At 47.2% G+C, this 15,010-nt stretch overlaps 1 protein-coding gene across 1 annotated transcript in view; it reads right to left on the bottom strand.

Moving 5' to 3' along the window:
- Positions 1 to 5,964: 5,964 nt before the first annotated feature.
- Positions 5,965 to 15,010, bottom strand: part of GALNT13 (polypeptide N-acetylgalactosaminyltransferase 13) — a gene marked incomplete at its 3' end in the record, with an annotated part of 49,156 nt that continues 40,110 nt past the window's right edge. Inside the window, exons 13-14 of the mRNA XM_079311050.1 lie at positions 13,588 to 13,722; positions 5,965 to 6,105 (exon numbers count right to left, since the gene is read on the bottom strand). Of these exons, the coding sequence (XP_079167176.1) occupies positions 5,965 to 6,105; positions 13,588 to 13,722 (276 nt within the window). The remainder of the gene's footprint in view (positions 6,106 to 13,587; positions 13,723 to 15,010) is intronic.

Here is a 15,010-nt window from a genome sequence, read left to right as displayed (position 1 = left end):
CAACCCTGAGCACAACGCGCAACCCGCGCGGCCACCAAAACCCGGCTCAGCCCTGAGCACAACGCGCAACCCGCGCGGGCCGCCAAAACCCGGCTCAGCCCTGAGCACAACGCGCAACCCGCGCGGCCGCCAAAACCCGGCTCAGCCCTGAGCACAACGCGCAACCCGCGCGGCCGCCAAAACCCGGCTCAACCCTGAGCACAACGCGCAACCCGCGCGGCCACCAAAACCCCGCTTAGCTCCGTACACCCCGCGCAGCCCCGCTTAGCCGGCACAGCCACCAAAACCCCGCTTAGCTCCGTACACCCCGCGCAGCCCGCCCGGCCCCGCGGCCGCGGAGCCTCCGCCCGGCGCCGCCGCCTCCCACGCGGAGCCGCCGGCAGCGGCCCCGGGCAGGGCGGCACCGCCCCGCGCAGCGACACTCCCCCCGCACCGCCCCGCGCAGCGACACTCCTCCCGCGCAGTGAACACTCCTCCCGCACCGCCCCGCGCAGCGACACTCCTCCCGCACCGCCCCGCGCAGCGACACTCCTCCCGCGCAGTGACACTCCCCCGCACCGCCCCGCGCAGCGACACTCCTCCCGCACCGCCCCGCGCAGCGACACTCCTCCCGCGCAGTGACACTCCCCCCGCACCGCCCCGCGCAGCGACACTCCTCCCGCACCGCCCCGCGCAGCGACACTCCTCCCGCGCAGTGACACTCCTCCCGCACCGCCCCGCGCAGCGACACTCCTCCCGCACCGCCCCGCGCAGCGACACTCCTCCCGCGCAGTGACACTCCCCCGCACCGCCCCGCGCAGTGACACCGCCCCGCGCAGCGACACTCCTCCCGCACCGCCCCAGGTCCGCCCCTGCATCCGCGCACCGCACCTGGGCCCGCTCCCACCCCCCCGATCCGCCCCCTTTGGTCCTCAGCGCGCAGCATCCCCCGCGCACACCCCGCCCTCCGCATCCTCGCTGCGCTCCGCATCTTCATCCTGCCCTTCATCCTTCCCCCAGCATCCTTCGCTCCTCTTCCTCCTCCCCATCCTCCTTCTGGTCTTTCTCTCCCCAGTATCCTCCCTCCGGGGCTCCATCCCTCCATCCCTCCTCCTCCATCCTCGGAGCGGCTCCAGCTCCCGCAGAAGCACCGGGAGGGGCCGAGGGGAGGTCGGGCACCCCCACTCCTTCCTATCCCATCCTCTCCCATCCTATCCCATCCTATCCCATCCTATCCCATTCTATTCTATTCTATTCTATTCTATTCTATTCTATTCTATTCTATTCTATTCTATTCTATTCTATTCTATTCTATTCTATTCTATTCTATTCTATTCTATTCTATTCTATTCTATTCTATTCCCTCCCATTCCCTCCCATTCCATCCCGTTTTTATCTTCATTGTGTTCGATTTTATCTGGAGTTTTTCCAATGTTTTGATCCCTCACAGCACTGCCAGGACGCAGAGGGGACACAGCCCCTCCCATCCGTGAACAAAAATCCCCAAGAGAAGCCACAAAGCTCAGCCCTGATCCAGAACAGGTGGGAAGCAGGGAATCAGTCCAAAAACGTGGATAAACACCCCGGGAATGTTGGAACAGTTGGTGGGAGGGGAGCTGGTGATGCTCCCAAGGGTCCAGGGGTGCTCCTGCTGCTCCAGGACTGCAGCCACCAATCCAGGAAAAACGTGGACTATCAGCTTTCAGTCACTTTGTTTTTAACCATTATTCCTTCACCTTCCTCAGAACTGATTCCCAAGGATTTGTCTTGCCACTGCATTTCTATTCCAGCTTTTTTTTTTTTTTTTTTTTTTTTTTTTTTTTTGTCAGGAAAATGATTTATATTCTCACTTTTCTGTTTTCTATTCCCTGATCTTTCCTGTTCCCCCCACTTTCCTCCTGCCATTGACACAATGCCTGTTAATTTTCCCACCCAATGAAAGGAAATTTTCTATGGAATTCATCCCAAACTCTGGCCCCGCTGCCAGAACCCTCCTGGCTCAGACACCCACCAGCCTTGCCAGCTTCCCCCCTCCTATTTCTCCTTCCTCCATCCCTCCTGTTTTCCCAGAGGCTTCTAAAAATTGGGCAAAGATTCCCCGTGATCCATCACGATGTCACAGTGACAATCCAAGGGGAGCCATTCCCTGCAATTACCACAATTAAAATCATCCCTGCTTTGATGAGCAGACTCCCAACATCCGTGTCCTGCCAGCTGGGGTGGGATGAGGAAACTGTGGGAGTGGGGAAGGAGTGATGGATGTGGAGCAGTGTCACCCAAAGGTCCTGGTGGCACGGGAAGAGCTCTTCCCTCTGGACTGGTGGAATTCCTGCTGGGCAGGGACATTCCCACTGTCCCAGGCTGGCCTGGGACACTTCCAGGGATCCAGGGGCAGCTTCTCTTGGAATTCCATCCCAGCCCCTCCCCATCACAACTGCTGATGTTTGGGAGCAGGAATTGTTGCTGATGGAAATGGATTTGCTCAGAATTCCATGGAAACGCTTCTGATCCCAGGGAATTTTTCCTTCTTGGGACACCCACATTTCTGAGGGATGGGAGCATTAGAAGCACACAAAACAAATGGGAAGGAAGAAAAACATCACCTGGTACATTGGGAGAATGAATTCATGGATAAATCCTGGGAATTTAAACAGGAAATTAAATAACACCAGGCAGGTTCAGTCCCAACTGAGCCAGGAGTGTTCCCACCAGCATTCCCTGGGATTGTGTCAGGAATTCCCAGTTCCCAATATCCCCTCCATCCCCCATTCCCTGTGTCCTGTCCCTCCATCCCTTGTCCCCAGCCCTTCTCCAGCTCTCTTGAATTTTTCCTGGATTTTTCCTGGATCCTTCCCTTCTCCAGAGGAACATTCCCATCTTTCAGCCCAGCTCCAGAGAGCTCCAGCCTTGGACTCTCCACTGATTATCCCATAAATCCAGCCCTCCCCTGCCTGCTGCCATCCCAGCTGAGATCTCCCATCCTGAGGTTGGTTTTTAGATCCATTTAAACTCACCAGGGCAGGAATTCCCTCTGGAGCTCCTTTTCCTGCAATTCCCCCAATTTCAGCACCTGGAGGCTTTCCCAGGCTTTAGCTGATGACAAACAAGATGGAAATTTTTATTTATTTTTTTTTTTATTTATTCCCTGAATTAACAGAGTCATTCCCAAACCTGTCTCTTCCAATCCCAAATCAAAAATCATTTCCAGTTTGAAGTGGGAGCTGGAACAGGCAGTCATGGCATCGGTGCCAGGATTTTCCTGACCCCAAAATTATCCTAAGGGATTCATCCAGAGGAAATCCCTAAATCCCTTAAATAAATCCCCCCAAAAAGGGATAAATCAGATTTCCAGGGAAACGAGAGGGAGGTTGGTTCCCTCTCTGTAATTTTCTATCAATCCTAATTATTAACATTTCCGAGAAATTCCCAAAAAAAAGGGGAAACACCTCCGTGCTGCATTCATCCCTCCCAAAGGGATTATTGGGTGATTCATCCCGAGGCTCCACAGCCCATCATTAACAGGAGCAGTTAATTACCTCTAAATGCTTTAATTACCAGCAGGGGACCAGGGTTTGGTGTCACCTGCAGGGACAACCTGGAACAGGGAATTACTGAGAAATGGGATTTTATTTGGGGTTTTCCCCTGTTTTTTTGGACAAGGAAGCAACTCTGGGTGCAGAGAATCTCACTAAATAAATTAATTAGTCGTGCTGGGATTTAAATGGTTAAAGGGCACTGAGGCAGTGTAGGATGAATTACAAAGTTATGTATTAATATAGAAATTTTATAAATAAAATCCTAATTTTATAAATCAAATCCTAACTTATTTATAAAAATTTATTTCTAAAATCTTAATTTTATAAACAGCTCTGGCTCTGACATCAAGGAGCATTGGGATGGGACAGGGAATGTGGAGCCAGGGGCGTTCCACAGGGAAGTGACACCACCCCAGGACATTCCCAACCTTCCAACCCAACCCAAATTCCCACCCCCAGGACCCACCCAGGGCTGTGGTGTGGCCAAAACCCTCGGGAAAGAGATGAAATTGAATTAATTCCTCTTTTCCTATTTAAATTTGATCCTGATGTTTTCCTGCTCTTTTCACGAAGCAGAACAAAACCTCCCCATTCGATGGAGGATCTTTCCAACCACATTTTGTGTTTGGGGGGTGATTGGAGGATGAGGAGCAGGAATATTTGGGCAGGAGGCTGGAGATGAGCCCCCAATCCCAGTTAATCCAGGATATTCCAGCTCCTTTCCCAACTGAACTCCCTCTTCTTCCCATTTAATCCATAATTACCTGTCATTTCCAGCACACCCACAAACCCCAGGATGAACCACCAGAGCAGGATACAGAAAATACTGGCATTTTTAATGACCCAGTGCATTTACAGAGATTTTTAGGAATTGTGAGGGAAATCCTGGGAAATATTTCCCCACTTACCCGTGCTGCCCTGGGACTTCAGCCTCCTGAGCCCTCTGGGCAGTGAGAATTCCCAAAATCCCACCCCAGAGGGCCACAGCTGTATTTGGGGTGGCTCCCAAAGGACATTTTGGGAATGTCCCTGTCCCCACATCCCAGCTGGGAGCAGCTCCCGAGGGCCAGCAGCGCTTTGGGAACAGCCACACCCACACAGGGCTGAGCCCCAGATCCCTAAAAGCAGAGAGGAGCCCCTGGGGTTCCTGTGGGAGTGGGAACAGCTGGAGGCAGAGCTGGGCGTGGATCAGGGATGGAGCTGTGCCCGTGGTCTGCTGGGATGTGGGGATTCATGGATGGGTTGGGATGGAGACACTCCAAGCTCCAGAGGGCTCAGCTTTGCTCCTTCCAGGTGTCCCCTGTGCCCCAGGTCTGCCCCAGCTCCATTACCATGGAAGGGACAGATCCAATCCCATGGAAAGAAGGGATAGCTCCATTCCCATGGAAAAAGGAGACAGCTCCATTCCAATGGAAGGAGGGATAGCTCCATTCCCATGGATGGAAGGAACAGCTCTATTCTCATGGATGGAATGGACAGCTCCATTCCAATTGAAAAAAGGTAAAGTTCCATTTCCATGAAAGAAGGGACAGCTCCAATCCCATGGATGGAAAGGACAGCTGTATTCCCATGGAAAAAGGGGATAGCTCCATTCCCATGGATGGAAGGGACAGCTCCAATCCCATGGACGGAATGGACAGCTGTATTCCCATGGAAAAGGGGGACAGCTCCAATCCCATGGATGGAAGGGACAGCTCCATTCCCATGGATGGAAAGGACAGCTCCATTCCCATGGATGGAAGGGACAGCTCCAATCCCATGGATGGAAGGGACAGCTCCATTCCCATGGATGGAAAGGACAGCTCCAATCCCATGGACGGAAGGGACAGCTCCAATCCCATGGACGGAATGGACAGCTGTATTCCCATGGATGGAAGGGACAGCTCCATTCCCATGGATGGAAAGGACAGCTCCCAGCTCCATTCCCTTGGAAGGAGGCACAGCTCCATTCCCATGGAAGCACCAGCTCCACTCCCATGGAAGGCAGGGACAGTTCCCTCGTACCACTCCAAGGTCCCACGAGTGCCACTCCTTCCCCTTGGCATTCCCATGTCTCCTGTGGCCTCATCTGTTGGAATTCCTGGTGCAGTGCAGTCTTGATCTGGTTTTCCCAACACCAGATCCCTTTTTTTTTTCCCAGCACAACCCAGGAACCTTTGGTGCCATCAAATCCCACCGGGCACAAGAGCACACCCCAAATCCTCCAGGACATTCTCCAGCAGAGCCCAGCACATGCCAGCAGCTCGGAATCCCAGTGCCAGGTGACAGGGCCACCTCTGTGTGACAGCAGCTCCTCCACACCCCGATCCCTCCTGGGCTGGACGTCACCTCTGGATCCGGCGCCGGAACCGGATGAGTTCAGGGTCCCGCAGCTCCAGGACCCCCCTGGGCTGGGAGAGAGGGCTGGGCACCACGGGAAGGGCAGGAAAAGGGGGATGTGGGGTGGGAATCAGGCCCCCAGCGTGGTGTTGCGCAGCAGCCACTGCTGGGAGCGGCCGCTGGCGCAGTCCCGCATGGTCGGCACCAGCCGGTCGTCCTCCGACGGCTCCGCCAGGCACTGGTTGCTGTTCAGGTGCCTCAGGGTCAGCTTCTGCAAGGGGGGGACAGAGAATTGCTGCTGAAACCCACCTTCCCAAAGGAATTCCAGCTGGGGAGGGACACGTCCTGGAATTATCAGCTTATCGATTCATATTGACAACGTTGCGATGACTGAGAAGCTGATTGTTTGCTTTTTTTTTAAATAATTGCTGTAGAAAAATTAAAACTCAACGTTGGTATTTGGACAAGAGCCCACTCATATCTGAGAATAACAAATCACTAAATATAGGTGATATCTATTAAAATAAAATATAAAGTGTCGTATGCTTCCACCACTCCAAGCATTTCAGCATCTTTTGGAAAACAGTGCAAAAACAAACACCTTTAACTTACAAGAACTGTGAAAATAGTTCTGGTTTGGGCATTGTGGGGAGTGCCAGGAATGTTCTGGAACTCCAGGATATGAAATTGACAGCTCCATTCCCATGGAATATTCTGGAGCTTCAGGATGTGGAATGGACAGGTTCAATCCCATAGAGGGGACAGCTCCATTCTCATGGAATATTCTGGAACTTCAGGATGTGGAAGGGACAGCTCCATTCTCATGGAAGGGACAGCTCAATTTTCATGGAATATTCTGGAGCTCCAATCCCATGGAAGGGACAGCTCCATTCCCATGGAATATTCTGGAACTCCAGGATGTGGAAGGGACAGCTCCAATCCCATGGAGGGGACAGCTCCATTTTCATGGAATATTCTGGAGCTCCAATCCCATGGAAGGGACAGCTCCAATCCCATGGAGGGGACAGCTCCATTTTCATGGAATATTCTGGAGCTCCAATCCCATGGAAGGGACAGCTCCATTCCCATGGAATATTCTGGAAATCCAGGATGTGGAAGGGACAGCTCCATTCCCTGTCCTGGAGCTCCAGGACATCCCACATGGAGCCACCCTTCTCCTCCCTCTGCTGAGCACACAAATCCCTCAGCAAAGGGAAAAGAATTCCAAGGAAATAATGAATTTCCAAGGCTGTTGGATTGAGGAGTTTGGTCTCCATGGCCACATTTGGGAGCAGGAATTGTTGCTGATGGAAATGGATTTGCTCAGAATTCCATGGAAACGCTTCTGATCCCAGGGAATTTTTCCTTCTTGGGACACCCCTTCTGATCCCACATTTCTGAGGGATGGGAGCATTAGAAGGAAACAAAACAAATGGGAAGGAATAAAAACATCACCTGTTCCACTGGGAGAACAAATCCATGGATAAATCCTGGGAAGTTAAACAGGAAATTCTGTCCTTAAATGACACCAGGCAGGTTCAGTCCCTACTGAGCCAGGAGTGTTCCCACCAGCATTCCCTGGGATTGTGACAGGAATTCCCAGTTCCCAATATTCCCTCCATCCCTTGTCCCCTCTCCAGCTCTCCTGGAGCCCCTTCAGGCCCTGGAATGTTCTGGAAGCTCTGCCTGGATCCTTCCCTTCTCCAGGAGAACATTCCCAGCTCTCCCAAAAACTCTGGGAATGGGGAATTTCATGGTGGGAATCCTGGCTGCAGATCATCCACTGGAGCAGGGCCTGATTTCACAGCAAGGGGAAAAAAGAGGGAAAACCAGGATGGGCAGGAAAATCCTGGAGCTCTCAGGAGAGAGGAGAAAGGAGGAATTAATCCCAAAATTCACCCAAACAGCCCAGGCTGATGTCAGACTTTGGGATTTCCTTAGGGATAGAGGGGTTGGAATGGTGGGAGATGCTGGAGGCTTGGACTCACCCAGGAGGATAAATATTGATATTTTTTAAACCATATAAATTAAAAAAAAAATTAAAAATGTATAATTATAGAAAATAATATAAAATATAAGATTATATCTAATATTAAAAGAATATATTAAATAATATAATATAGAAAAATATACAATATATTATGTACCATATACAACAAATAACAGAAAGAATAAAATAATAGAAAATAATATAAACTATAAGATTATATAACATAATAAAGGTTAATATAAAATATATTATGTACAAAATAAAAATAATACATAAAATAATAAAGAATAATAATAAAATTAAGATATAAAATATATTAAATAATCTAGAATAACATGAAATATGAAATAATATAAAATAATATTAAAATAATATAGGAGAGAATAATATAAAATATAAATCCAAAGAAAATAATATAATAATACTCTTAACTGAAGGAAAATCAGGAATCATTTTCACAAGAGCCTGAGGCTCTCTGTGCTCATAAACCCCATTTATGTTCATTATTTATAATATTCCTATATAACATAATATTATATTCATTGAATAATATAGTATTATATTTATATATTACATAATAAACATATATTGGTGTTTATTTATGTAAATGTGTATCTACTATATTTCTATGTATTTAAATTTGATATATAAATAAAATATATAAAATTATTACACATATATATATCTATAAATTCAAATAAATAAATAAATATAAAGACTTTTTTTTGGTGTTCCAACTAAACTGCTGGAAAATTCCCACAAGGATTTTGGTTTTCTTACCACCCATCTCCCTCTGCTACTCCACTGAACATGAAAAATTCAATGAAAAATCTTGGAAAAATCTAGGGAACATCTAGGGAGTTTAATTAATCCAAAATTAATTAAAACTAATAATAATTAAGACTAATAATAACTAGTAACTACTAAGAACTAAGAAGAACTAGCATTGAACATCTGTTCTACCCTATAGATATAAAATCATCTTCTGTCTTGTTTTGTAGAAAAATTTGATATGAAAAATTCCATCAAATTCTCGGAAAAGTCTATGAAAAAATTCTATTAAATTTAATGAAAATTCCATCAAAATTATAATAAAATTCTACCAAAAATTCTGTGAATATTTCAAGAAAATTCCATGAAGAAGTCTATGAAAAACTGTAGGAAAATTCTATGAAAATTCTAACGAAAATTCCATTAAAAAGTCTATGAAAAATTGTAAGAAAATTCTATGAAAATTCTACAAAAAGCCATGAAAATTCGATAAAAATGTTATTAAATTTTATGAAAAAAATCGTGAAAATTTTTATGCAAATTGTTTGAAAAATGACATGAAACCAGGACGAGCAGGAAAATCCTGGATCCCCCAAGGAGAGGGGAGAATGAAGGAATTAATCCCAAAATTCATCCCAAACAGCCCAAAATGATGTCAAAACTCAGGATCTCCTCAGGGATATTTTAAAAAAAGTGAAGAAATCTGTGAAAAATCCTCGTAAAATTGACTTACTCCATGAAAATCTACGAATTCCGCGAAAAACGAACATTTTCAAAACGGTCCAAAACAAAATTAAAAATTTCCCACCAAAACAAGACAGAAACCCAGCAGAACCTGGAGCAGGATGATTTCCTGGCAATTCCTTACCCCCCACTAGAGGAAATAATCCGTGGGGCTGGAATAAACCTTCCTGATGACTTCCAGGCGGGAATAATTGCGGAGGATCCAGGTCTGCAGGGGGCTCCCGTCACAGGCCTCCACCGTGGGGCCCTGGGATCCATCCTCGATCCTGCCCAGGGTCAGGCAGGACTGGGTGATGATGTGCAGGAACGTGCGCCGCTGGAAAACCGGGAATGGGCGGCGGGAAGGGCGGCAAAAAACGGGAATGGCGGATGGGAAGGCGCCGGGGATAAATTGAGGGGACAAGGGGGGCATTTGGTGGGGTGGGATTTGGTTCTGGGCAAAAGTTGCTATGTGGTCTGGAGATCATTCCTAATCCAGAGGGGATTGTTGCTGCCAATCCCATTCTAGCTATGCTTGGATCACTGCAATTCCCTGCTGGAAATATCCAGGCAGAGATGGGATTTCCTATCAGGAATATCCCAAAATCTCCTCCCTGCTCTTGAGACCATCCCCAATCCAGAGGGGATTGTTGCTCCTAATCCCATTCTACCTATGCTTGGATCACTGCAATTCCCTGCTGGAAATATCCAGGCAGAGATGGCTTTTCCTAGCAGGAATATCCCAAAATTTCCTCACTGCTCTTGACACCATTCCCATGAACCAGAGTGGATTGTTGCTCCCAATCCCATTCTTCCTATGCTTGGATCACTGCAATTCCCTGCTGGAAATATCCAGGCAGAGATGGCTTTTCCTAGCAGGAATATCCCAAAATCTCCTCCCTGTTTTTGACACCATTCCTATGATCCAGTGCAGATTGTTGCTCCCAATCCCATTCTCCCTATGCTTGGATCACTGCAATTCTCCATTGGAAAGATCCAGGCAGAGATGGGGATTTCCTGACAGAAATATCCCAAAATTTCCAGCTTGCTCTTGACACCATTCCCATGATCCAGAGTGGATTGTGTCTCCCAATCCTGCCTCTCCAACCCCTGGGATTGCTGCCATTCCCCATTGGAAATATCCAGGCAGAGATGAGGTTTTCCTAGCAGGAATATCCTAAAACTTCCACCTTGCTCTTGAGACCATTCCCAAGATCTATCATGGAATGTGGCTCCCAGTCTTTCCTCTCCAACCCCTTGGATGGCTGTGATTCCCCACTGGAAAGATTTGGGCACAGCTCCAATTAAAATCAGAATTCATTAAACATTTATGAGGTTTTGGTTGTTTTTTTTTTTAATTCCAGGTTTTCCTTTCCAGTGCCAATTCCAGGTGGGATGAGATGAAGGAAGGGGAGCTTCCACTTCCCTAAATTCTTCCCACTCTCAGCCCATCACTGGGCTCTGCCCACATCCCACCCCCTCACCTGCTCCTTTCCCATGTTTTTGGCTTGGGAATGGGAAAAGTGACATGGGGATAAAGAAGACACTAAAAATGTCAGGGCCTAAAAATGTCCCTAAAATGTCCCTTGGAGTCACTGCAGGGACAGCAGGGCTGGATCTCTCTGGATCAGTGCTCCCTGCTCCCTCCTGTCTGTGGGTTTCCCAGGGAAAGCAGAGATCCATAAGGACAGGATGTGGAATTCTCTCTCTGGTGTTCACAGGATATGAAATATCCAAAGGCAGCAGATTCCTCACATGGGGATAAACGTGGATGTGGGAATCTGAGCAGGTTTTTCCTGCTACATGGATGCATGGAATGGTTTGGGATGGAAAGAACTTCAATCCCATCCCAGCCCAGCCCTGCCATGGGCAGGAACCTACCAGGCTGCTCTGGGAATTCCATCCCAGCCAGGAATTCCCAATTCCCAATATCCCAATATCCATCCCATTCCTCTGGCAGTGGAGCCATTCCCTGTGTCCTGTCCCTCCATCCCTTGTCCCCAGCCCCTCTCCAGCTCTCCTGGAGCCCCTTCAGGCCCTGGAATGTGCTGGAAGCTCTGCCTGGATCCTTCCCTTCTCCAGGGGAACATCCCAGCTCTCCCAGGCTGGCTCAGGGAGTGGGAAGCTCTGGAATTCTGGAGCAGCAGCAATGGAGAAGCTCTAAGTGAGGGCACTGCTACAGGAGCTATTCCAGGGACTGGGATTTGGCACAGGGAATGCACCAGACTTACCTCAAAGCTGTATTCCCATTTCCCAAAATACTGAGGGAAGGGCAGACAGAAGGAAAGTGGAGTCAGTGATCCCAGGAACATTTTTTGTGCAGCCCCCTCAGCTCTCCCTGGATGGGAATCCCACAGCTTTGCAGGGACACCACGACTGGGGACAAACAGTGGCAATTATCCAGGAAAAAAATCATGGAATTCTGAGTGGGAAGGAATCCACAGGGATCACTGATCCAACCTTCCAGAAAATCCCAACAATCCCATCCTGCCCCTGAGAGCATTGGCAGCCTTGGAACAAATCTGTCAGGAATAAGTCCTGAGGAATCCATCAGGAATAAACCCCTGAGGAATTTTTCAGGAATAAACCCTGACATCACCATCCATCCACAAGGAATTCAACTCCTTCCTATCAGCTCTGACACATTTCCCAACTTTATTTTTTCCCTGGGTTCCTTCGTGCATCTCACATCCCAAGATTTCATCCCTCTCCACATCCAGAGGTTTCCCTGGACATCACAATGGGAATCACCAGGCATGGGAGCCTGGAATTTATTCAATGTTTAAATACCACTAAGTAAACTAGAAAATTATAAAAAAAAAATAATAATAGCAGGAAATCATAGAAAATTCCATTAAAATCCATTTTTAGGATTATTTCATGTCCAGCTGTGGCCCTGTCATCCATTACCAAGCCAGAATTCCTAAAAATTCCCTAAAACCTGCAATTTCTGAATAAGCAGGGAAAGGAAAAAAAATAGTGCAATTCCTGGAAAATCAAATTAACGAATACAAGGGATTCAGGAAATATCCTGCAATTGTTTCTCCAGTGAAAAAAAAAAAAATGGAATATCAAAACAGGTTGTTTTCTTGGGAATAAAAATCCTGGATATTAGGAATGTTTCGATGTTAATAATACACTAATTAATATATAATTAAGAGCAATAATGAAATGAAAGGGAAAATGGGCAGCTGAAATCTGAATATTCCAAGGGAAATTAGTAATAAAAAGATTTGCTCAATAAATCCAGGGACAGGGAATGCAATGGGATGTTTTCCAGGAGAACAAGCAGCCAATCCTTGGAGATGCCATAAAATCACGGAGCATTCCTGTTTTAGGAGCTCCATCTCATGGCTGAGCTGGGTTTTACACAATTCCCAGGAAAATCTGCTCAGTTCAGGGGAAAACCAGCACATTCCCTGTGTGTATTTTACTGGAGGAATTCCAGCCTTTGGCAGGAAGGCTGGAGGTGCCCAAGGAATTCCTGGATGTGCCTGGGGTTGGGGCACAGCTTGGACTTGATGACCTGGGAGGGTTTTTCCAGCCAGGAATTTCCCCATGGAAAGGGAGCTCAGGGATTGGAACTGCCCAGAGAAGTTTGGAGTGGAAGTGTCCAAGGAATTCCAGGAAGTGGCACTTGGAGTGAATGGAAATCCCTGTGGGAATTGTGAAGTGAGATGGAAACATGGATTTGGGTGAATTCCAGGAGGATTTCCCCGGGAATTGGAGCTGGAACCTCTGTGTGTGTGTGAACAGCAGCAGGAATTGCAAAGGGTCTTAAATGAATCCAGGGTACATCTTCCACTGACTTTTACATTTCTCTAGCATAAAATTTTAAGCCTTCGTCTCCTGATTGTGTACCTTCTCATAATCATTAGTAATCCTTACTCTGTATTATATTTATGTATTAAAGAGTGCTCTCCCTTTCTAAAAATGCACATATTAAATTCCGTATTCTTCTGCTGAAAGAACAGAGAAGTGCTCTCTAATGCAGAGAAGTGGGTGGGGGTTTTTTTTCCTATAACTAATTTTGAGTTTAACTATTTTTCTTTGTTACCTCTTTTTCTGTGTAAAAATGTAAATAAATATCCATGGAAAGGGAGCTCAGGGATTAGAATTCCTAAGGAATTTCGGATCCACATCCCTGGCGCGCCATGGGAATTCCCGGAGCTGGCACTCAGGGAACAAGGGCACAGCTGGGACTCCACAACCCTGGAATGCTTTCCCATCCTCTGGGATTGTCCCAGAGCCTCCCCCAGGCCCGGGTACCTCGGCATCGTATTCCCAGAGCTGATTCCCCCTCAGGTGGTGGCACTTGAGCATGAGGACGGGGCCGTTGAGCCGCGACACGTCCAGGCACAGATCGTCCGTGCGGATCTCCTTGTCTGCCGTGTAGGAAAACACCTGGAACAGACAGCGGGGCTGGGAAAGGGCTGGGAACTCCAAACCCAGCCCTGGGAGCGACCCCGGGCTGGCCCGGGAGCTGGAACCTTCCGTTGGAGAAATCCATGGGAATTCAGGGGAATGGAAAGGTTTCCCATTGGAGGAATCCACTGGAATTCAAGAATGCAAAGGTTGCTGGAATTTTCTATTGGAGGAATCCATTGGAATTCAGGGGAATGGAAAAGATTTCCATTGGAGGAATCCATTGGAATTCAGGGGAATGGAAAGGTTTCCCATTGGAGGAATCCATTGGAATTCAGGGGAATGGAAAGGTTTTCCATTGGAGGAATCCATGGGAATTCAGGGGAATGGAAAGGTTTCCCATTGGATGAATCCATTGGAATTCAGGGGAATGGAAAGGTTTCCCATTGGAGGAATCCATTGGAATTCAGGGGAATGGAAAGGTTTCCCATTGGAGGAATCCATTGGAATTCAGGGGAATGGAAAGGAAAGATTTTCCATTGGATAAATTTATCAGAATTAAATAAGGGAAAGGTTTCCCATTGGAGGAATCCATTGGAATTCAGGGGAATGGAAAAGTTTTCCATTGGAGGAATCCATTGGAATTCAGGGGAATGGAAAAGTTTTCCAATGGAGAAATCCATTGGAATTCAGGGGAATGGAAAGGTTTTCCATTGGAGGAATCCATTGGAATTCAAGAATGCAAAGGTTGCTGGAATTTTCTATTGGAGAATTCCATTGGAATTCAAGAATGGAAAGGTTTTCCATTGGGGGAATTCATAGCAATTAAAGAAAGGGAAGATTTTCCATTGGAATTCAGGGGAATGCAAAGGAAAGATTTTCCATTGGAGAAATTTATCGGAATTAAATAAGGGAAAGGTTTTCCACTGGAGAAATCCATTGGAATTCAAGAATGGAAAGGTTTTCCATTGGAGGAATCCATTGGAATTCAAGAATGGAAAGGTTTTCCATTGGAGGAATCCATTGGAATTCAAGAATGGAAAGGTTTTTCATTGGAGAAATGCATTGGAATTCAAGAATGGAAAGGTTGCTGGAATCTTCTATTTGGAGAAATCCATTGGGATTCAGGGGACTCAAAAGGTTTTCCATTGGAGGAATTAATGGGAAATAAAGAAGGGAAAGGTTTTCCATTGGAGAAATCAATCTGAATTAAAGAAGGGGAAAGTTTTCCAACCCAAAAAGCAGCAAAATGGGGCTCCAGTGAGGATGGGGGAAGTGCCAGGAGGAGATGGCAGGAGCTGGGATGAACCTGCAGGGTAAATCAGGA

The sequence above is a fragment of the Erithacus rubecula genome (assembly GCF_903797595.1).
Source record: "Erithacus rubecula genome assembly, chromosome: 8".
In the NCBI taxonomy this organism is placed as follows: Eukaryota; Metazoa; Chordata; class Aves; order Passeriformes; family Muscicapidae; genus Erithacus; species Erithacus rubecula.
This window is presented reverse-complemented; position numbering and strand designations above follow the sequence as displayed.